Here is a 22,700-nt window from a genome sequence, read left to right as displayed (position 1 = left end):
CAAACTCCTCAGATATACACCCATTCCTCACATATGGTTAGATTCCAGAGACCAAACCATTATGCGAAAATTGGCATTATGTGAATATGGAGGATGACCACATCAGATCACAAAATGGGGGGAGACTACATCATTACATAATTGATAGATTACATTATTACCAAAACCAAAAAACCAAAGTCACTGCCATTGAGTCAGATCCAACTCATTGCTACCCCTCCTTGGGTTTCCGAGGTGGTATCACTACGGAAGCAGATTGCCCAACCTTTCTCCCGACATCATTACATAACTGTTAAATAATATTATTACATAACTGCCAAATTATATCAGTACATAACCGCCAAATTACATCACTACGTAATGCCAAACCACCGAGAATCATGGCCTGGCCAAGCTGACACACAAACTTTAACCATCAAACTAGTATTACTGTCACCTAGCACCTCCCGCTCATTACTGCCAGATGTAAATCGCTAATGCACAAAATAGTCAGATATTTTTACTATTGTCGTAAATTTGAAATGTCCAATAACAATAGTTGGTAAGTGAGGAATAGGTGTAGATATTCACAGCCTTTGTACTCACCAAGCTTCCTCCAGTCACATTACTCTCACCCTCTGCTTAGAGGGCATCCCTCCCTTTCTTGCATAAAGCCATCAGATCTCACGTCAAGCTGCAGTTCAACAAAAAACCCTTTCCTGGCCTACCTAACTCAAGATCTCCTTATTATAGATATTCAAAGTATCATTACCTCTACTGTGCCACAGCTATAAATCTACATTTGTTTATTTGATAATGTCTGGGATGCCATCTCCCCTTCCCAATTAGTCTGGAAACTCAGGGGAAGGATACACTCTCTGCCAGTGTATCTCGAGGGCAGTGCCTGGCACATAACAGGTAATCAACAAACATTTGTTGAGTAAGTTAGTAAGTAAAGCACTTTAGTCCATTATATCAAAGAGGTTGGCTGAGGGTGGAGAGACACAGGTCAGTAGTTAACATTTGAAGTAGAATTCATGTTGTGTGCCTCTGGTGTTTTTTGTTTTTAAGTGGAAGAAACTTGAACAATCTTATATGCTGCCCTCTGAGAACTTTCGGTCTAGTCCGGAGTACTAAACGATCGTTAATTGAATGTGAGTGGAGTGCAATTTCCCCTAATGAAGAAATCAACTAAAATAGCCCTTTAAAGAAGGGATGAAAATCACGAAGGGGAGGTAGAGTAGAAAGTGGGAAAGCAGAAGAAAGAAGGCCGAAGGGGCCATGTTCCAGTCACCACCATCTTCCCGCGTCCCTCACAATCTCTCCGCTCCGACCCCAATCGCGGGGTCCCCTCTCTTATTCCTGTTAGGCCTCCCACCGCCACCCTTCACCCCACAGTCGCTCGCTCCCCTCCAGCCAGCCTGCGGCCCCTCTTACCCCGCCAGCAGGGTCCCCGGCCGCAACTCCGATCAGGACTCCACGGTATTCGAGTCCGGAACCCGTAGACAAGGGCCGGCGCCGATTGGCGACGCTCCGTCACGTGACCGCAACGCTCCGCCGGCGCCAATTTCAAACAGCGGAACAAACTGAAAGCTCCGGTGCCGGACCCCACCCCCGGCTCCCGGCCCGGGACCCCCTCCCTTCCCGGGATCCCCCGGGATTCCCCACCCCTCCCGCACCGCCGGGGACCTGGCCAGCCTGGCGCGAGTCCCTGTCCGGGACCCTGGCTCAGCCCCCAGATTGGAGGAGTCCGGAACCCGCCCTAGGAGCCCTACACCAGCAGCGGCGGCGGCGGCTGCAATCGGGAGGTGAGCAGGGGCGGGGAAATGGAGGCTGAGGCCAGGCCTTGGCAGAGGCAGGGAGCAAGGTCTGTGGTGCCGCTTCCGCAGTTATTCCAAGCTAGGAGGTCAGGGGACAACAGTCAGCAGGACAGGAGTTGAGGTTTGGGGCCACACGGCAAAGGAGGTCTGAGTGAGGGTACACATTTTTTCTGCATCCAACCTCCTGGCCTTAGCCTTCTCACTTATTTCTCTAAGCACCACTTGGCCTTTCCTGGAAGTTTGACCTCTGCTCCCTGCCCACAGCATCGGGAGGGCTAGGTGCCCCTACTAAGAGTGGACCGTGGCTGGACTGGAGACTGAGCTTACTCTTTAGTAAGTGAAAGACCGACCCACACACACTCCCTTGCTCTCAGGCGCTCTCACCATTAGGCAACACCGCCTCCACCCTACCCTTTTGCGGGGCCCTTTTCCTGGTTCTTGAGAATCTATTATTTCCCTGGTCAGGATGCGATTACTCTGGAAGTCACCTGTGTTAGAAAATGTTGTTGGCAATAATGGGAAGAAGTGGTCAGGGAGTAAAAGAGAAAATTTAAGATTTAGACCAAGAAGAAGATATCTTAAAGGGGTGGGGAACATAATATCTACTGGCTGATAGGGGAAAGTAAGGGAGGGAGGCCTGAAGAGATAACGAAGTGGAAGTAAAACTGAGATTTGAAGGTAAAGGAAACCTAGACATAAAGGAAGGGGAGGAGGCTGTGAATTCTAAGCAGATGATAAATGTCATACAAATGTGTCAGTCATTTTGAGAAAGATGTATGTCCTAAAAAAGAGACAGCCAATTCCTCTGTCTTTCAAAGTACCTCTAAATAGAATTATACAATTGTACATAAAATGGTAACGTATTCCATATAAAACCAAACCCATTGTCATCAGGTTGATTCTAACTCATAGCAACCCCCATTGGGTTTCTGAGGCAGTCAATCTTTATGGAAATAGATTGCCCAGTCTTGCTTCCATGGAGTGGCTGGTGGGTTTGAACCACCAACCTTCTGGTTAGCAGTCAATTGCCTTAGGCTCTACGCCATCAGAGCTCCCATGTATTCCATATAGCTATTAAAAATTAACAAGGCATGATGTTCTTTCTCCCCAAGAGAAAAACTACTTTCCTCAGCATTACAAAACCACCTTAGCATATTGGTGAGAGCATATTCTAGGAGTCAGGAGATAGGGGTTATCATCTTGGTTCTAGAAGAGAAATTAAACAGTAACATGCCTCCAAAAAAAACCCAAATTCAGCTGACATCGAGTCAATTCTGACTCATAGCAATGCCCACTGGGTTTTCAAGACAGTAAATCTTTATGAAAGTAGATTGTCCCATTTTCCTTCCACGGAGCAGCTGGTGGGTTTAAACGCCAACATTCTAGTTAGCAGTCAAATAAACCCCTTAGGCACTATGCCACCAGAGTCCCACTTAACATACCTAGAGAACTGAAATGCAGATAAGCATGGGCAAGTACTAATGTCATTGTGTAAATAGTTTTTAAAACTGAAAGAAAAATATCCTTCTTATTAATGCAAGGATAATATTATAGCCTGTGAAATGAATGTCACCCCTAGAGTTGTGCAGTACAGTCCGCACAACTTTACCATGGGCATTACATAGAGAAAGGCTGGCCTGCAAGCCTTTTATCTGAGGCCTTGTGAGCTGAGAGACGATTTCTCCAGTGATTTAGCAACAGTACAATATGCCTTTTGCCCCTTGATTCTGTGGGCACTGACCTCATTATTTACAAAGTAGGATGACATAAAAACATAAAGGGTCTATCCTAGAATGGATTATAGGAGCAGAGTTTTGTCAGGACTCCTAGTTACCATATGTCCTCATACTCCAGATCTTCCCTTCCTGTCCCTACAGTCACTGCAAGTGATCTGTGTTGTCCTAGGCAATAATCTCATAATTTCTACATTGTATAGCTGTCCCATTTGTTTCTGTAGCCAAGCCTTCTTCAGCTTCTAGCAGATCTTTAGCTATCTTGACCCAAATCCAACCCAGTTCTACTTTCTGCCTTTGAACCACTTCTGTTTGCTTCAGTTTTAGCTTTCTTCTGTCAGTGGATTTCATCTTACTATCAGAGGTCAGTCTTTACAAAGGCCCAGGGAACATTCACCTGGGCCTTTGGGCTCATACTTCTGGCCATATGAAGGGGGAAACACTTCTCTAAGATAACTTCCTTCTCAGCCTACCAAATCTCTGACATCCTGTTGTTCCTTGTACTTCCCAGGGTCCATGTGTGTGATACTCAATGGAGAGTGAAAGCACAGATTCATAATGAAAACCAGCCCCTGTCGGCCACTGATTCTCAAAAGACGGAGGCCACCCCTTCCTGTTCATAATGCTCCAGGTGAAACATCAGAGGAGGAACCTAAGAGGTCCCCTGCCCAACAGGAGCCTGGTCAAGCACAGGCCTCCAAGGAAGTGGCAGAGTCTAGCTCTTGCAAGTTTCCAGCTGGAATCAAGATTATTAACCACCCCACCATGCCTAACACCCAAGTGGTGGCCATCCCCAACAATGCCAATATCCAGAGCATCATCACAGCACTGACTGCAAGAGGAAAAGAGAGTGGCAGCAGTGGACCCAACAAGTTCATCCTCATCAGCTGCGGGGGAGCCCCTACTCACCCTCCAGGACCCCAGCCTCCAGCCCAAGCCAGCAATGATGCCAAGAGGACAGAAGTGATAACTGAGACCCTGGGACCAAAGCCTACAGCTAGGGATATGAATCTTCCTAGACTGCCTGGAGCCCTTCCCAGGCAGAGACGGGAGAGCTGTGGTATGTGATCTGCAAGGCAAAGGGGTGAGGAGCCCAGCCTTTCCTCTCTGGTGGCACGGTCTGCAGTCAATCATACTGATGCTTACAACAGATAGGCATGCAGCCTGAATCAAGTGCAAGTTTTGTCCTCATCCAGAAGGCTGGACCCACATCCCTTGGGCACTATTGAAAGGGTTGTGATTACAAAAAAAGAAATATTTTTTGATGCTTACCATTGGTGGGTGGGAGGGTAAAGAGTAAACCACTAACTACAGAGCAGGCACATATTTACTTGGGTAAAGGGAAAGGTTAAAAAAAAAATCAGTATGTTGAATTCCACCCCCCAAAAAAAGCCCATTACAAAAAGGGGGGGTTGTAATTCTAATTTAGCATTTCTACTGACTTCTTTTAGGAGCTCTGGTAGCATAGTGCCTAAAGCACTTGACTGCTAACCAGGAGGCTGGTGGTTCAAACCCACCAGCCACTCCTCGGAAGGAAGGTTGGGCAATCCTACTTCCGTAGTGATAACTGCCTCAGAAACCCAAGGAGGGGTCGCGAGAAGTCGGGCGGACTCAATGGCAAACTAACAACAACGTAACAACTGCCTTCTTTATGTTGGAAAAAGATTTATTATATTTCTCCTTTCCATTGACCCAATAAGGAAGCAGAAATCTTAATAAAGGAGAAAACTGAAGCAGATAGGGAAAAAGTGCCTCTACTTGTGCAGATATTCAAATAACTCTTCTACAAGGTTGCCTTGCCTGATCTCTAAGGTGCAGTCTCTCTGATTGTGATTTGAATATCTCCTGAAATTCATAATGGGGCAGTGTAACTTAGGGCCCATTAGAATAAGTATGTATCCCTGTTCCTAAGGATGAAGGTCTTAGAGGGGTAATCCTTAACAAAATTTGATGGGCCTGCCAGGCAGCTAAGTGGAGTTTTTAATTGCTTTCTCTCTAGCTGGTGGTGAGGCAGCAGGCTGCACTCTCGACAACAGCTTGACCAATATCCAGTGGCTTGGAAAGATGACTTCTGATGGACTGGGTTCCTGCGACATCAAGCAAGAAATAGAGGAAAAAGAGAATCGTCATCTGCAACAGAGTCAGGTTAAGGTGAACTGCTCTAGGGCACTCAGTAGAGAAGTAAGAACCACTGCAGGGAATTTCTGAGGAGGGAAATAGATCAAGTGGCCTGCTGCAGCAGGATGTGCAAACTCTGGTCTTTGCTCTCCACTTACTGTTACTCTGTTACAGTTTTGAGCTACTTTTCTCCCTGAGATTCTTTTTTCCACCTATGAAAATTCTCTGAGAGCAGATTCCTCTGTCTCATCCTGTATTTCCATCAGCAGTGAGTGTAATGCTCTGCCCTTAGTAGGGATTCAAGAAATGATGAAGAGATCTTTGTTTGGGAAGCAATTGTACATTAGAAAGGCACTCCAAAGTCTGAAAGGAACACATCTCTAATAAGATAATTGTATTAGAACATATAATTTTAACAGCGAATAAAGTTAATTGTCTTTTAAACACTCCCCAGGAATCAGAATTGCTTTGATCCAATCGTATGCTAGCTCTGGGTTGTTTTTCATAGTTGCCGATGTCACACATCCAGATTCTGTTGTATATACCCTTTAATCATTCATTCAATGACTTTCAAAAGTAAAAATTTACATAAAAATTACTTATGTAAAACTTAATGGAGCTGTAGATTTAATTTATGTACTTTATAAAAGTTGTATCTCAATTTAGAAAAATTGGAATAATCAGCACTTAGCTAAATGTATGCTTTGTAGAGCACACATCTGGCTGTCCCATACTCTTGGGAGTATTTCCTCAAATGAACAATGAAATGAGATAGATGTATTCACATCACAGTAGAAGTGGGACTAAGACTTGGTCTCTTGACCCCCCCGATCTGAAAACTGGGTATGGTTTTACTATAAAGCCAATGCTTTGAGAAATCTCCTGAGGGGGTTCTAACTAGAAAGGATGACCTCAGCTTATTACTGGACAATATTTTCAACAAAAGAGCTCTGGTGATGCAGTGGTTAAGCACTCAGCCATTAACCAAAAGGTCAGCAGTTTGAACCCAGCTGCTGCTCCACAGGAGAACGATGTGGCAATCTGCTTCTGTAAAGCTTACCGCCTTGGAAACCCTGTGCGGCAGTTCCACTCTGTCCTATAGCATCACTGAACTGGAATCAACTCAGTGGCAATGGGTTTGGTTTGGGGTGTCTTCAACAAAATGGTGATAGAGAAATGATTCAAACATTGACTAGGAACTGGACTAGATCCTTCTCAAACCTAAAATTTTATTCTAAGGAATAGTGGTCTCAGATAAGTATGTTTCTAGTACAATTCTATGGGATAAAAAGTTTCTCTAAGGGATATTTATGAGAGGGGGCATTTCTTGCAAATTCTTCCATGTCATTCCCTTTTTTCCTTCTCTTGGCTTATAACCTTCAGGTTGAGGAGCCCCTAGGAGCATCAGCATCCTGGCAGGACTCCATGTCTGAGCGGCCACCCTATTCTTACATGGCCATGATACAATTTGCTATCAACAGCACTGAGAGGAAGCGCATGACCTTGAAGGACATCTATACTTGGATCGAGGACCACTTCCCCTACTTTAAGCACATTGCCAAACCAGGCTGGAAGGTAATATGCCCCTTAACAATCAAAGTTGTCACTTTGGCCCTACAGTTTGTCTCTGGTGTGGCACAAAGCTTATGCTCTTAGGGAGCAACTCAATGCAAAGCATACTAGAGCTGCATGCACATGTTTCTTTTGTATGGTGGCTTGATCCTACTGAATCTAGGCAAAATCATCAGTAAGAGCTCTGCAGCCACTTCATTTATCATTACCTAGGGTTTATAGAGATTCTTCAATATAGCACTAAGCCCACTTGTGTGCTGCATCAAACAGTAGTCCTAAGTATCAGCAGCTGGAGTGGTTTAGTAGCTATTAAGAGAAAATCTTAATGGAGGGCGAAACAACCTCACTGCCATTGAGTTGGTTCTGACAATAGCAACCCCTCTCCTTAGGTTTCTGAGGCACTATCTCTATGAAAGTATATTGCCCCAGTCTTCCTTCCAAGGAGTGGCTGGTTGGTGGGTTTGAACAGCTAGCCTTCTAGTTAGCAGTCAAAATGCCTTAGGTACCTTGCCACTTCCTGGGAGCCTCAAAACCAGATTCATCTCCTGCAATGTTACATATCATCTCTAGGGGGCAAGATGTTCTTTTTATTCTTGGAAACACTGAGATGCCTGGGAATCATAATTCTCACATAGTTGGTCAATATTAAGAACCACCAGTTAGGTTTTCTGACAGGTTCTTGATTCCAAGCCCAGGTTGTTTTTTTTTTTTTTTTCCCCCTCCATAACAGAACTCTTAACCTCACACACTGTTATCCCAACTTAATTCCCTGGTTTCTTTTTCTTACCCAACTGTCAAGCACCGGTTTTTAATCTTTGTAGAGGTAGACAGGTTATGGCAAAGTTGACAGCTCTGCAGTGTGAAGTATAAGGGAGGAAATTACCAGTGCACAAGGGTATAGGACACCTGACAAAGCTTGTTCTGAGTACAGTGGGAGAGACCTGATGCAGATTTGCCCAATTAGTTTAAAAAATTTCTGAAGCTAAGGTAGCTGATCACTGGTCTTTACCTTCGTTCAGAATTCCATTCGCCACAACCTTTCTCTCCATGACATGTTTGTTCGCGAGACATCTGCCAATGGCAAGGTCTCCTTTTGGACCATTCACCCCAGTGCCAATCGCTACCTGACGTTGGACCAGGTGTTTAAGGTGAGTGTCCCAGTTTCGTCCAATTAGGACCAGAGGTGGACATTGTAGTACCCATCTCAAAAGGATATTTGCCAGGGAAAAATCAGAACCAGCCAGCCAATGGATGATTTGCATAAAAGTCACTGAACTGAGTGCAGATGACAAATACCAAATGATGCACTGTGCTAGACCCGGGCATGAAGAGGACTATTCTGATCCAAAATGGAGGAAGACTTCCCAGTGTTTCCTTAACTTCTCTGTGACTAAGAATTACCTGGACTCTTGTAAAAATACAGTTTCTCAGGCCCCTCCCTTGGAGGTCATGGTTCAATGTGTTTGGGATGGGCCCAGGGATTTCTATTTTTAAGCATCTCAGATGATTCTTCCAGAGAAAAGTCTAGGATACTTCTTAAAAACAAACACACCAAAAAAAAAAAAAAACCAACACCTTATTTAGACTAGAGACCAGAAGCTGAGCCACCAGAACATCTTTTCAGAGAGAAGCTATTGTTTTGGGATCTGAGAGAGCCCATAAGGCAGATGGTACCTATGTCCATTCTCTTGGGAGGGACAATTGTCCAGGGTGACCTTCAGCTTCAATCACAGTTATATATTCTTCCCAGTCTGGTCAGATTGACCACATCGGTGGTAACTTCCATCTCATTTCTCTCCCACAATGCCTGGCCGCCACCAGCCACTGGACCCAGGGTCTCCACAATCGCCCGAGCACTTGGAATCAGTAAGATTCTTTCCCTCTGGCTCGGGGCTTGAACTTATTTTTCTTTCACTGCTCAGCATGGCTTTAGTAGACAGGGGCCAGGTATTAGCGGGGCTAGAAAGCCTAGGGCCATATGACCATTGCCCTAAACACAGAGCACCCTGAGGCTTCTGGGTGGGAGGCAAATGAGGCTGCTGGGCATATTTGTGACCATCACCTCATCTCGCCAAAAATAGGGCTCATGCCCACTTCTCCTTCCCCTCCCACAGACATCGTCCAGGTGTGCTGAGCAGAGCACAGCATAGCAGGAGAACATGGCACAGGCTTGGTGCAAGACAGCAGTGACAAGTGCATGGCTGCAATTTCTTCTTACTTTTCTACTTGGCTTTTCTTGACCACTCATAGCTACGTGCTTTAGCATCCCCAGGGGTGGTGAGGACTGTCTGTATGCCATCCACCTTTTCTTACTAACCAAAGCTTTGGAGACAGTGCTCACCTACATCCATCCCCTCAGGTCAGCTCTTTCTTTCTGGCCTGTTGGTTAGCTCAGTGCACAATACCAAAGCAGCTAGTGGGGTTCTCCAGCCGTATCCCCCTATCTTATTAACTCAGGTTTCTTTCTTTCCCTATTTGCCACATCAGCAGCAGAAACGACCCAACCCTGAGCTCCGCCGGAACGTGACCATCAAAACTGAACTCCCACTGGGCGCACGTTAGTATGGGAGAGTGGGCCTCAGGCCTCATCCTTGTTCTGGGGGCGTACCTTTAGGGAATCAGACTCGGGGATTCCATTCCCAGCTTAAAGGGATCTGAGCCCAGAAAAGGAGAGCAAAGCTCCTGGGATGGAGAAAGGGTGTACACCTGGTCCCCCTGCTCCTGATCTCTCCGATTTTCTCCTAGGCCGGAAGATGAAGCCACTGCTACCACGGGTCAGCTCATACCTTGTGCCCATCCAGTTCCCAGTGAACCAGTCACTGGTATTGCAGCCCTCGGTGAAGGTGCCATTGCCCCTGGCAGCTTCCCTCATGAGCTCAGAGCTCGCCCGCCATAGCAAACGAGTCCGCATTGCCCCTAAGGTGAGCGTGTTCTGTTTCTCTCTAAGGAGAAACTCCCATCAATTAAGTGTTTTACCTACTGCTTACAAAGCACTCTGCTAAGTGTTCCTTAAGAAGCTTGTAAATCTAGTTGGATAGACAAGGCATAAATACATACGAACATTTAATAGCATTATGTTGTTAGTTGGCATTGATTCCAGCTCATGGCAACCCCATATGTGCAGAACTGTTCTGTAGAGTTTTCTGTTAGCTTTTGGAAGCAGATCACCAGGCTGTCTTCTGAGGTTCCCCTGGGTGGCTTTGAATCGCCCACCTTTCAGTTAGCAGCCCAGCACTTAACCATTTGCACCACTGAGGGACTCCTAATAGCACTGTAAGAACTAAAAAGGAATTTGGATTACAATGTAAGTGGTGTCAGAAGGCCCATAAATACTTGATGAGTCTGTAAGAATTCAGACATGAGTGATTATGATGGATAGGTTGGGAGTATTAAGAAGACTTCACAAGGGAAGTAGGTCTTAAATAGAAGCAGGTTTGCATAAGCAAATAGGTGTGGAGAGAGTATTCTCTTAGGTAATATCATGGAGGCAGGAAAGGCCAGTTTGCATCTAGCAGTAGTAGAATGAATGGGTCATTCTAGCTCAGGACTTCTCAACCTCAGTATTATTGACATTATGGGCTCAGTAATTGTTTGTTGAGGGGAGAAGGGTGTTGTCCTGTGCACTATAGGATATTTAGCAGTATCCCTTGTTCCTCTCCACTAGATGCCAGTAGCACCCCCCCAAGTGTGACAATTAAAATATCTCTTGACATTGCCAATGTATCCTGGGGGAGAAAATCCTCCCCTGGTTGAGCATAATTGGTCTAGCTTCAAGGGAAGGGAAGGGCTTCATCATATTGTGATGAGTCATCAAGTCTGGACTTCACCCTGTAGAGGTTTGTGAACAGAGGCTGCTAGGTAACCAAAAGACAAAAAAGCCCTCTCCAACCCACCACTTCACTGAGCGGGAAATAGCATAGACTCTGGAGTTTAGAGAGAATTGGGTTTTGGGGTTTTTTTTTTTTTCCTTTAATTTTAAAAACATTTTTTTAAATATACATAGAATTAAATATACTATAAGTACATTCATGTGATTGTAGCATGGATAGTTTTGTTTTGATGCAGTCTTCCCGCCCTCTTTTTGGCTTCATTTCTCTGCCCCTTCCCATACCCTCACCCACATTACTCATGTCCCCCAAGAAAATCCATGTCATCAATTTAGTATTCTTTCTTCCATATTTTATCCATATTCTTAATATGAGACATGCATATTTAGCCATAGCTATTTTATATGTATACACACAACACAAAGGACATTGAAAATGAGATCATAATACACATACTTTTCTGCATCTGACTTTTTCTAACTCAACAATATCTCATGGAAATTCTTCCAAGTTCCCTGGCATAGCTTTAATTCATTGCTTTTTAATGACCACACAATATTCCATGGTGAGGCTATAGCATAAATTTTTCACTCATTCCACTTTTATGGGTACATTTTGTATCTAGTTTTTTGTCCTATGAACAACATTGCAATAAATGTCTTTCTTACTAGTGCTTTTATTACTATGGGATGGAGTCCCAGACATGAGATTGCTGAGTACCAAGGTATCTTAAGTTTTATTAAATATTGCTAGATTATTTTCCTTAAAAAAGATGTGATAATTCACATTTCCACCAGCCATATGTGATAAGACCTGTACCTTTGCCAGTAACTGGTAATATCAGTGTTTTTACTATTTTCTAGTGTGATGGGTATAAATGCTATCTCCTTATTTAATTGTATCTTTCTTTGCTTACCAATAAGCTTGGGCATCTTCTCAAATGTTTGGCCACTTGGAATTGTCCTCTATGAACTGCTAATTTATAAACATTGTCCATTTTTCTATAGGGTTTTATTATTAATTTGTGAGAATTTTATGTATTATAGCCTTTTGTCTTTTATGTATTATATAGCCTTTTGTCTTTTATGCTGAGGATATCTTTCCACTTTTATCGTTTGTTTCTTAACTTTGTTTATGGTATCTCTTGCCACAGTAAACATTTTTAATTTTTATGTAGTCAAATATGTCTCTCTTCTCTTTTACAGCTCTGGGTTTCCAGTCTTGGTTAAGAAGGTCACCCCCACCCTCAGATTGTACTTGTAGTCTCCTAGCTTCTCTTGCAGGATTTGTATGGTTTTAATTTTTATGTTTAAGTCTTCATATATGGTCTAAGATAGGCATCCAATTTTGTTTTCTCTCAGATGGATACTAATTATGCCAGCATCATATAAAACTCTATATTTTTACTCCTGAAATTGAATTACCCACCTTCATCAAATATTAAATCCTCATATTCAATAGTCTTTTAAAATTTAAAAAGATAAAAAAAGAAAAAGAGGATTAGAACCAGTATGTAAATTATAGTCATGGTTTTGTGTTTTGCTTGGTGACAGTAGGTTGAATCACCAGGCCTCAAGGGCTCCCCTTCAGCTTATCTCTGCTTCTCTTTCAGGTACTACTAGCTGACGAAGGGATAACCCCTCTTGCCACTGCGGGACCAGTGAAAGAGGAGAAACTCCTGCCTGGAGAAGGGCTGTCCCCTTTGCTTCCAGCTCAGTCCATCAAGGAGGAAGAAATCCTGCCTGGGGAGGAAACACCATACTTAGCGAGACACATCAAAGTGGAGAGCCCTCCCTTGGAAGAGTGGCCCTCCCCATCTTCCAAAGAGGAATCACCTCACTCCTGGGAGGATTCATCCCAGTCTCCCACTCCAAGGCCCAAGAAGTCCTACAGTGGGCTCAAGTCCCCAACCCGCTGTGTTTCTGAAATGCTCGTGATTAAACGGAGGGAAAGGAGAGAGAGGAGCCAGTCGCGTAGGAAACAGCATCTATTGCCTCCCTGTCTGGATGAGCCTGAGCTGCTCTTCTCAGAGGGCCCCAGCACTTCCCGACAAGCCACAGAGCTCCCTTTCCTAGCAGATTCCTCTCAGCTGCCCTCCCAGCTTGGCTACTCCCAGGAAGAAGGAGGACCTTTTAAGACACCCATTAAGGAGATGCTGCCCATCTCCTCCACCCCAAGCAAATCTGTCCTCCCTGTGACCCCTGAATCTTGGAAGCTCATACCCCCAGCCAAAGAGGCAGGGCTAGATTTCAGCCCAGTTCGAAATCCCCAGGGTGCCTTTGGCCCCCTGCCTGACTCCCTGGGGCTGATGGATCTCAGTACCACCCCACTGAAAAGCGTTCCCCTCTTTGACTCACCCCGAGAGTTCCTCAATTCAGAGCCTTTTGACCTCACCTCTGAACCCTTCAGCAGCTATCCCCCCTCATATATGGAAACCCCCAAGCCAGGCTCCCCTGAACCACAGGTTCCTAACCTTTCAGCCAATCGTTCTCTAACAGAAGGTCTGGTTCTGGACACAATGAATGACAGCCTTAGCAAGATCCTGCTGGACATCAGCTTCCCTGGCCTGGAGGAAGACCCGCTGGGCCCTGATAACATCAGCTGGTCTCAGTTCATTCCTGAGCTGCGATAAGAGACCTGGCCTTGCCCTTGCTACTACTCAAGCTGCCCACTCTTCTGGCACTCATGTGGCCAGGCAATCGAGGCCCAGTGTACCCCAAGCCCTCTAAGTGAGAACAGAAGGTAATGACCATCTGTGCTCCTTAGCTCCACCTTTCATCGTGATGCCAAGGCAGCAGTCACGCCTTAGCCACCACTGGGACCTTTGCAAACAGCAGGGCCCTGGTAACTGGTCTCTGTGCCACCTTTAGCTGCCCAGGAGAATCTGGTTCTTCCATTCTACTGGGAGCTGAAGGACGGGTACAGCAAAAACAAAGGTGTGAGGGACTAGGAACTCCCAAAACTGTTTCCATTTTGTACCCAGCAGTCTTCTTGTAGGGTGGCCCTTGTAAATAGTGTATATTCTCCAAATTATCTTCTAATTATAAATGTAAACTTATTTCCTTAGATCATTAACTGAGGACTATCAGAAGGCAGGCAGGATGGCAAGGGGGTTCAGTTCACTTGTGTTCCTTGCTTTTAGTTCCTAAAGATGGGAAGGACCTGCAGTGCAAGGTTTCTTCCAGGCTCAAGGTACCTAGCTTAAGGGTTCATTATTGTAGGTACCTGGGCCAGGACATCTACTCATCCATGTCCCTTTTCCTGCCCCTCTCCCACTGCCCCATGTTGCCAAGTCAGCTTTCCTACAAGAAGAAATCTGGTAACAGTCCCTTTTGTATTGGGTAAAGATTTGGACTTGGAGTGGGGGATGGATGCATCTGAAGCAAGGCATTTGGGTGCTCCCATTGGATATGTCTCTGATAGTGTCCCTAATCATGCCAGGGACACTAGTATCATCAAGAACGTGGCCAGAGGCTCAAGAAAGCTGGAAGGGCCCCTGAACTGCTTGGCTTCCTTAGCTTGCACCTCAGCTTTGCAGAGAGCCACCCTAGGCCCCAGCTGACTGCATGCATGTGAGCCAGCTGAAGAACACTACTGTAACTACCTTCTCAATAAAATCCAGGGTGAAAATGTCTGTTTCTCTGGTGTGTTGGTATCCAGTCCCTATGGCAAGAGCAGGAGTTGGAAAAGAAGATGGTGGAGACAGTGGTAACAGAAGACACAAGGCCTGAGCTGGCCTAAAAAAGCACCTGAGAGCCTGACTCCAAAGGGCTTTAGCACAGATCACCTCCCTCATGTACCCTGCCTAGGCACACACCTTTCATAACAGAAACTGTCAACTTGTTCTGATGCACAGCCAGCCCCGTTTCCCCTCACATCCAGCCTTGTTCCTAGGATCTGTGAGGCCTAGGCAAAAGCAGGCCCTGGAAACATTAGCAAGGGATGGGCCCACTCGGGTGCCTCCTCACTACCTCTCCCACCAACTCAAAGGCCAGCCAGCCCTGTTTTCCTCCTCCCCAAAAAACAGCTCCTGTGACCACCTTTGGCAGTCAGAACTTAGGAGAGTCCTAACTTCTGCTTATCTCACCTGAAAAGCAGCTGAGGGCCCAGAAGACTGAAGAGCCCTCCCAGTGAAAGAGAGGTAAGAGCCTCCTCCCTGCATCACCACTCAGGAGTCATCACCATAGCAACTCCAGCAGCAAACAATGGAGCCAGAAAAGGCTTCCCCACAAAGCAGCTCCTCCTCGTTCTTGAAGCACAGAAAAATGGCCAGTAACCCACCAAGATGTCCCAGAGGCTGCAGCGGTCCATCCCACGTCAGAGAACCTTTCCTGAAGGTAGGGGCGGGACTATCAGAAGCTTATCTCTGTGTCCTGATGGGCTAGTGGCTGCTCCCCTGTGGTAGGCCATATGATATGGACAGCCAAACTCCAAGCCCATAAACCATGAGTCTTGCTCTCCTAGCTCAGTGAGGCCGCAGAACAGGAAGCTCACAAAAGAAAAGAGGAGATGCCTGGTGGTTACTACATCTCCCAGACCCACAAGGTAGTTCTGTAGAAATAATTCAGAAATAATTCACCTCAAGAAACAGCTGACTTTTGGAATCAACAAAGCCCTAGGAATGGATGGGGAAAGACATTTTTAAAAGACACACATTCTTGAGTACCACCACCAGGCAAGCACTGTGCAAAGGACCTGTCACACAGCACAGTTACAAGAGTAGGAACACAGTCAGGGCTCAACCCAGCTGCACAATTCACTCAGCACAGAATGAGTTACTCTCCTTGTGTCTTGCTTTTTGCATCTTTAAAATGCAATACTGGCTCATAGAGTTATGAAGATTGGGATGTGGTATTTAGCACTGTGTCAATACATATTTGCTACTGTTTATTCCATGGAGGAGAGGAAGTGCAGGAAAGGGAAAGAACTGACATTCTAGGTGCTTTAATGACTTGCTTGTATATTAATGAGACAAGGAAAAGCACCAATGATGGAGACAAAAGTAGCAAGGGGAGTCTGGGACAGAAAAGGACCTGGGCCTGTTTTCTGCAGAATAATTTCCCTGGAGTGTTGTCAGAACCAGGAGCAAGTGAAGAGGGCTTTTACACTTAGCTTGGTGTGGGGCATTTTCCCCCATAATTCTCTCAGGGCTGGATCAGCCCTATTAGGAGCCTAAGTTCCTAAGAAAGAAAGTGGAGATACCAGAATAGAGGGGATGAGTGAAGGTGAAGAGTGGGAAAACGTTAAGTTGAAGAAAACCAAAAACAGTGAATTAGATGCCATCCAATCAGTCCTGACTCATGGTGACCCCCTGTGTGCAGAGCAGAACTGTGCCCCATAAGGTTTTCAAGGCTGTGACCCTTTGGGGGCAGATCATCAGGGCTTTCTCCTGAGGCACCTCTGGGTGGTTCCAACTGCCAACCTTCCAGTTAGTAGCTTCCAGTTAGTACTTAACCATTTGCATTACCCAGGGATTCTTTAAATTGAGGAAAGGAGGTGGGAAACCAAAGCAAAACACAATAAATGGAAAGAGAACAAGAAGTGAAAAATCCATGGAAATAATACAGAGTAGTCATAACTTCCAACGGGCAGGACAGATGAGGAAAAAATGGTTTCTTTTCAAGCCATCAGTGTCTGATGAGAATCTTGGATGTGGAGGAGGCTGCCAGCCTGCTCTCCCTCTCGTTGTGCCTGAGATGAGACAGAGTGCCCTGCCCACCTCCCTTCTGCACACACAACCATCCCCAGGCTTTCTCTTGTTTCTCCCTAGATGGTCCACGCCAATGAGTCGCTCCCAACCGTTCAAACATCACAGGCTCAGAACGAGTTCCTCCTTCCCAATGAATCCTGGGAGTTACCTGGTTTCACCTGGCAAGCCTACCACCAGCTGGCCCTGAAGAAACCACCCTGCACAAAAATTAAGTCCAAGGTGCGTCATCACCTAATCCACCCTGCGGATGATGCAACCCAGCATACGTGGGGCTTTCACACGTGGCTTGATGTAGGGCGCTTGCCTGCCATCTTCCCCACTCAGCCTGACGTCCCCTATGATAGCAATGTCTGGCGCTGGCTAACAAACTCCAGTGCCCACCAGCAGCCCCCGGCCAATCCCGCTATTCCCCCTCCCTCTCGGATGGGTAAAAATAGCTTCCTGACCTTCATCTGCTATACTCCCATCTTCGTGGATGTGAAAAGGAAGAACCAGGTGATCCTCAGGACAGTGAAGGAGCTGAAAGAAGTGGAGAAACTCAAGCTAAGAAGTGAAGCAAGAGCACCTCCACTCGATGTCCATGGCAACATCCTACCCCCAAAGAACTTCAAGAAGTAAGAAGAACTCCTTCCTCAGGGATCACCCAACTAACCCTATGTTCAGGTGACACCCCCATCCTCTCTGATTCCTATCTCTGACGTCTAACTTGGTGCTCTAACCTTCCCATCTCTGCTTATCTAAAAACCAACCTCTCTTTTCTGAGTGTGTAGCTGGAGAGAAAGGGTGGAAGCAAGGGAAGGACAGGAAGTGGAGATGCTTAATTAATTAGCTAAAGTTGGAGTTACACTGGCTGGACACTGGGGATAGAGAAGTATGATTCAGTCCCTAACCTCAAGTAGCTTATGAAAGGCAGATGCAGACGTGTGTAAAAATACAACTATCGATACAAGTCCTCAAGTGTTATGTGCCTCAAGTGTGAGACAATTGGTGGATGCTGTAAGGAAGTCAAGTGTTAATGGAAAGAGCTGCAGCTAGAGTCAGAAAGCCTGGAGTCAAGGCCAGGCTGTGTCACTCTGGCAAGTTGCTTAGTTTTTCCTGCCTCAATTCTGTCATTGATAAAATAGGGATGATAAATATCCACCTCACTGGATAAGGATAAAATCCATTAGTGAATCTGCAAAAGCACTGAACAAAAAATGAGATGTTATTACAGCTCAGAAGATGGTGGAGGGATTTCTGTGGGCTGGAGTCCCTTTCATGAGGAAATTGAGATTAAGTCTGAAAGAATAGAAAGCCTTCAGAAAGGTGGAGAGGAAGGACAGGAGCTCGTCAGGCAGGATTGATTGGTGGGAGCAAAAACGGGCATGAGAAAGGTTTGAGAACCCCACAATCCCTTTCCTGCCTATAATGGGAACTCACAGTTACTTCCATAGCATAGGTAGCAGGAAAGAGGGAGGGGAATAAGGCTAGAGTGACTCAAGTTCCAATTCCAATTGCATTAATAGAAACATTGAAGGTTGGCAGGGGAGGGACTGTAGAGAGTTTTAATCTTAAAGAAAATAAAAAGGTGGTAATGGGTGGTGGTTTTGAGAAGACCTTGGTTTCTCTATATGTCTTTTCAATGAAGATTACTGATTGCTAATATGTGCTAGACACTAGGCATACAAACATGAATAAGAGTTAGGTCACTCCTCAAAAAAAGTCAGTCCAATGATGTCTAATGATATCTACTGATGACTTACTATGTGCCAGATGCTATTCTAAGCACTTCAGTTGTATTATTTAATCCTGCTACAACCCTCTAAGGAGTCCTGGTTGCACAATGGTTAACACTTGGCTACTAACCAAAAGGTCGGCAGTTCGAATTCACCCAGCAGCTCCATGGAAGAAAAGACCTGTCGATCTGCTCCCATAAAGATTTACAGCCAAGGAAACCTATGGGGCAAATCTACTCTGTCCTAAAGCGTCACTCTAAGTCAGAACAACCCTCTGGATAGAAACTGTTATGACCAATTCCTTTAAGACATCTGAGGCCCAGAGAGGCAAGTATCTTGTCCAAATTGACACAGCCAATAAGTGGCAGAGCTGAATTTAAATGCAGGCAGCTCAGCTCCAGAGCCACATCCTTAACCACTGTGTTCTACTTCCCCTCTTGTCTGGTTGGGGAATCAGACAAGCTTACAGCCATCTCTAATATAGTGTGGTGTTCTATAAAGGCAGTGCAATAAAAAGTTAACCATCTATAATAGCAAACTGCTTGGCACACAGTAAGGACTCAATAAATGTGTGGGTAACGGCTAGAAAAGCATGGCCTCTGCAGTCAAACAGACCTAGGTTGAAATCTACCTAGCTCCATCACATACTTACGATAGGACCTTAACTCCCAAACCAAGAAACAGACTCACTGCCATTGCATCAATCCTAACTCATAGTAACCCTGTATGACAGAGTAGAACTGCCCCATCGGGTTTCAAGGCTGAAATCTTTACAGAAGCAGACTGCCTCATCTTTCTCCCACAGGGTAGTTGGTGGGTTCAAAGCACCAACCTTTCAGTTAGCAACCAAGCATTTTAACCACTGCACCACCCCACCAGGGATCCTCATAGGACCTTCTATTTCTTAAATTCTTTGAGCCTCACTTTTCTCAAGTATGTATTAGTGTTCAGAGTCTCCAACATCTGACAGAATTCTTAGCAGATTAAATGGCACAGTACCTGACATACCCAAAAAACCAAACCCACTGCCATCTAGTCAATTCTGACTCATAGCGACCCCCACTGGGTTTCCGAGGTGGTAAATCTTTACGGAAGTAGATTGCCCAGTCTTGCTTCCACGGAGTGGCTGGTGGGTTTAAACCACCAACCTTCTAGTTAGCAGTCAGATGCCTTAGTCACTGTGCTACCAGAGCTCCTTCCTGGCATACAGAAGGGACTTAATGAACTCCTAAAGACTATGGCCCTTTGCATGCCTGTTACTGCTGTAGGACCAGCCTCTTCTATAGGGAATGGAAGAATGAGTCTCAGACAAGGTTTGGCTGTTCACAGAGGAGGCGGTATTTTGAGCTGGCCCTTGAAGGATGTATACCAGTTCACCAAGTAAGAACAAGGAAGAAGGACAAAAAGAAAGGCCCACCCAGCTGTCACCTTTAAGCAGCTCTGTGAAAGGTTAAAAAAAAAAGTTGTTAAAATGACTCTGGATCAGTCAGTATGCATATTTTAAGCACTAGGGACACCAGGGGTGTTGTAGAGGCTGGGGTAGGCCAGGTAAGTGAGCTAGGCGTGCCAGGTGGGTGTTGGAGCTGCCTCCTCAGAGTAGAGCTGACCTTAATGATGTGGACAGAGTAAAGCTTTCAGGACCTCCATTTGCTGATATGGCATGTCTCAAGATGAGAAGAAATAGCTACAAACATCCATTAATATTCAGAACATGGAATGTACGAAGTATGAATCTAGGAAAACTGGAAGTTGTCAAAAATGAAACAGAACACATAAAGATCTATATCCTAGGCATTAGTGAGCTGAAATGGACTATTTTGGCCATTTTTGAGTCAGAAAACCATATGATCTACTATGCCAGGAATGACAAGTTGAAGAGGAATGGTGTGGCAATTACAAAGAATGTATCAAGTTCTATCCTGAAGTACAATGCTGTCAGTGATAAGATAATATCCATATACCTACAAGGAAGACCAGTTAATATTGCTATTATTCAAATTTACACACCAACCACCAAAGCCAGAGATGAGGAAATTGAAGATTTTTACCAACTTCTGCAGTCTGAAATAGACCCAACATGCAATCAAGATGTGTTAATTATCACTGGTGACTAGAATGCAAAAGTTGGAAACAAAGAATAATCACCAGTAGTTGGAAAATACAGCCTTGGTGATAGAAATGATGCTGGAGTTTGCATGATAGAATTTTGCAAGACCAATGACTATTCATTGCAAATACTTTTTTTCAACAACACAAATGGCGGCTATACACAAAATTCACCAGATGGAGTACACAGGAATCAGATTGACTACATCTGTGGCAAGAGGTGATGGAAAAGTTCAATATCTTCAGCCAAAACAAGGCCAGGAGCTAATTGTGGAACAGACCATCAACTGCTCAAATGCAAGTTCAAGTTGAAGCAGAAGACAAAAGGAGTCCAACAAGAGCCTAAATATGACCTTGATTATATCCTTCCTGAATTTAGAGACCATCTAAAGAATAGATCTGATGCACTGAACACCAATGATCAAAAACCAGAGGAATTGTGGGATGACATCAAGAACATCATCCATGAAGAAAGCAAGACTGCTTTTCATTAAAAAGACAGAAAGGAAGAAAAGCCAAGATGGATGTCAGAAGAGACTCTGAAACTTGCTCTTGAACAGAAGGTAGCTAAAGAAAATGGAAGAAATGACAAGATCAAAGAGCTGAACAGAAGATTTCAAAGAGCAGCTTGAGAAGACAAAGTCAATTACTATAATGAAATGTGCAAAGACCAGGAGTTAAAAAACCAAAAGGGAAGAACATACTCAGCATTTCTCAAGCCTCAAGTTGCAGTACTGAAACATCCTATGGGAGACATATTGAATGATGCAGAAAACATCAAAAAAAGATGGAAGGAATACACAGAGCCACTGTACCAAAAAGAACTGGTCGATCTTCATCCATTTCAGGAGGTGACATACGATCATGAACCAATGGTACTGAAGGAAGCAGTCAAAGCTGCACTGAAGGAACTGGTAAAAAACAAGGCTCCAGGAATGGACCACTGATATGTTTCAACAAACGGATGCCACACTGGAGGCACTGACTTGGCTATGCCAAGAGATTTGGAGGACAGCTACCCAGCCAACTGACTGAAAGAAATCCACACGTGTACCCATTCCAAAGAAAGGTGATCCCCCAGAATGTAGAAATGATCGAACAATATCATTAATACCATACCACGTAAAATCTTACTGAAGATAATTAAAAAATGGTTACAGCAGTATATTGACAGGAACTTCCAGAAATGCAAGCTGGATTCAGAACAGGACATGGAATGAGGGATATCATAGCTAACGTCAGATGGATCTTGGATGAAAGCAAATAATACCCAAAAAATGTTTACTTGTGTTTTATTGACTATGCAAAAGCATTTTATTGTGTGGATCATAACAAATTGTGGATAACCTTGAGAAGAACAGGAATTCCAGAACATTTCATTGTATTCATGAGGAATCTGTACATAGACCAGAAGGCTATTATTCGAACAGAACAAGGAGATACTGACTGCATGGTCTAAAATCAGGACAGGGGTATGTCAGGGCTATATCCTTTCACCATACTTATTCGATATGTATGCTGAGCAAATAATCGAGAAGCTGGACTCTATGAAGAAGAATGTGGCATCAGGATTGGAGGAAGACTCACTAACAACATGCAATATGCAGATGTCACAATTTTGCTTGCTGAAAGTGAGGATGATTTGAAGCACTTACTGATGAAGATTGAAGACTACACTCTAGAGTATGGATTGCACCTCAATATAAAAACAAAAACAACTCACTGCCATCAAGTCAGTTCCAACTCATAGCAACCCCTCCTTGGGTTTCTGAGACGGTATCTCTACGGAAGTAGATTGCCCGATCTTCCTTCCGAGGAGTGGCTGGCGGTTTGAACTGCCAGCCTTCTGGTTAGCAGTCAAATGCCTTAGGCACTATGCCACCAGAGCTCCAATATAAAGAAAACAAAAATCCTCACAACTGGACCAATAAGCAGCATCAAGATAAATGGAATAAAGATTGAAGTTGTCAAGGACTTCATATTACTTGGTTCTACAATCAACACAAGTTCTGGTAGCGTGGTGTCTAAGGCACTCGAGTACTAACCAGAAGGCTGGTGGTTCAAACCCACCAGCCACTCCTCGGAAGGAAGGTTGGGCAATCTACTTCCGTAGTGATACT

The 22,700-nt window shown here is 44.8% G+C and overlaps 2 protein-coding genes across 2 annotated transcripts in view; both read left to right on the top strand.

Moving 5' to 3' along the window:
- The first annotated feature begins 4,090 nt into the window (after positions 1–4,090).
- On the top strand, positions 4,091–13,681 carry FOXM1 (forkhead box M1). Its single transcript, XM_007937060.2, has 8 exons — positions 4,091–4,592; positions 5,532–5,683; positions 7,034–7,225; positions 8,242–8,370; positions 9,044–9,088; positions 9,710–9,779; positions 9,968–10,143; positions 12,662–13,681. Exons 1-8 carry the CDS (start codon positions 4,091–4,093, stop codon positions 13,679–13,681), a joined length of 2,286 nt encoding a protein of 761 aa, XP_007935251.1.
- A 1,633-nt stretch (positions 13,682–15,314) lies between these two features.
- The window catches only part of TEX52 (testis expressed 52), a 12,024-nt gene continuing 4,638 nt past the window's right edge, over positions 15,315–22,700 (top strand). The window contains exons 1-2 of the mRNA XM_007937184.2: positions 15,315–15,386; positions 16,820–17,373. Coding sequence (XP_007935375.2) covers positions 15,315–15,386; positions 16,820–17,373 — 626 coding nt within the window. The remainder of the gene's footprint in view (positions 15,387–16,819; positions 17,374–22,700) is intronic.

Source organism: Orycteropus afer, unplaced genomic scaffold (genome assembly GCF_000298275.1).
Source record: "Orycteropus afer afer isolate SDZICR_OR568_19922 unplaced genomic scaffold, OryAfe1.0 scaffold00040, whole genome shotgun sequence".
Classification (NCBI taxonomy): domain Eukaryota; kingdom Metazoa; phylum Chordata; class Mammalia; order Tubulidentata; family Orycteropodidae; genus Orycteropus; species Orycteropus afer.
Note: the sequence above shows the minus strand (reverse complement) of the source record. Positions and strands in the feature narration are given on the sequence as shown.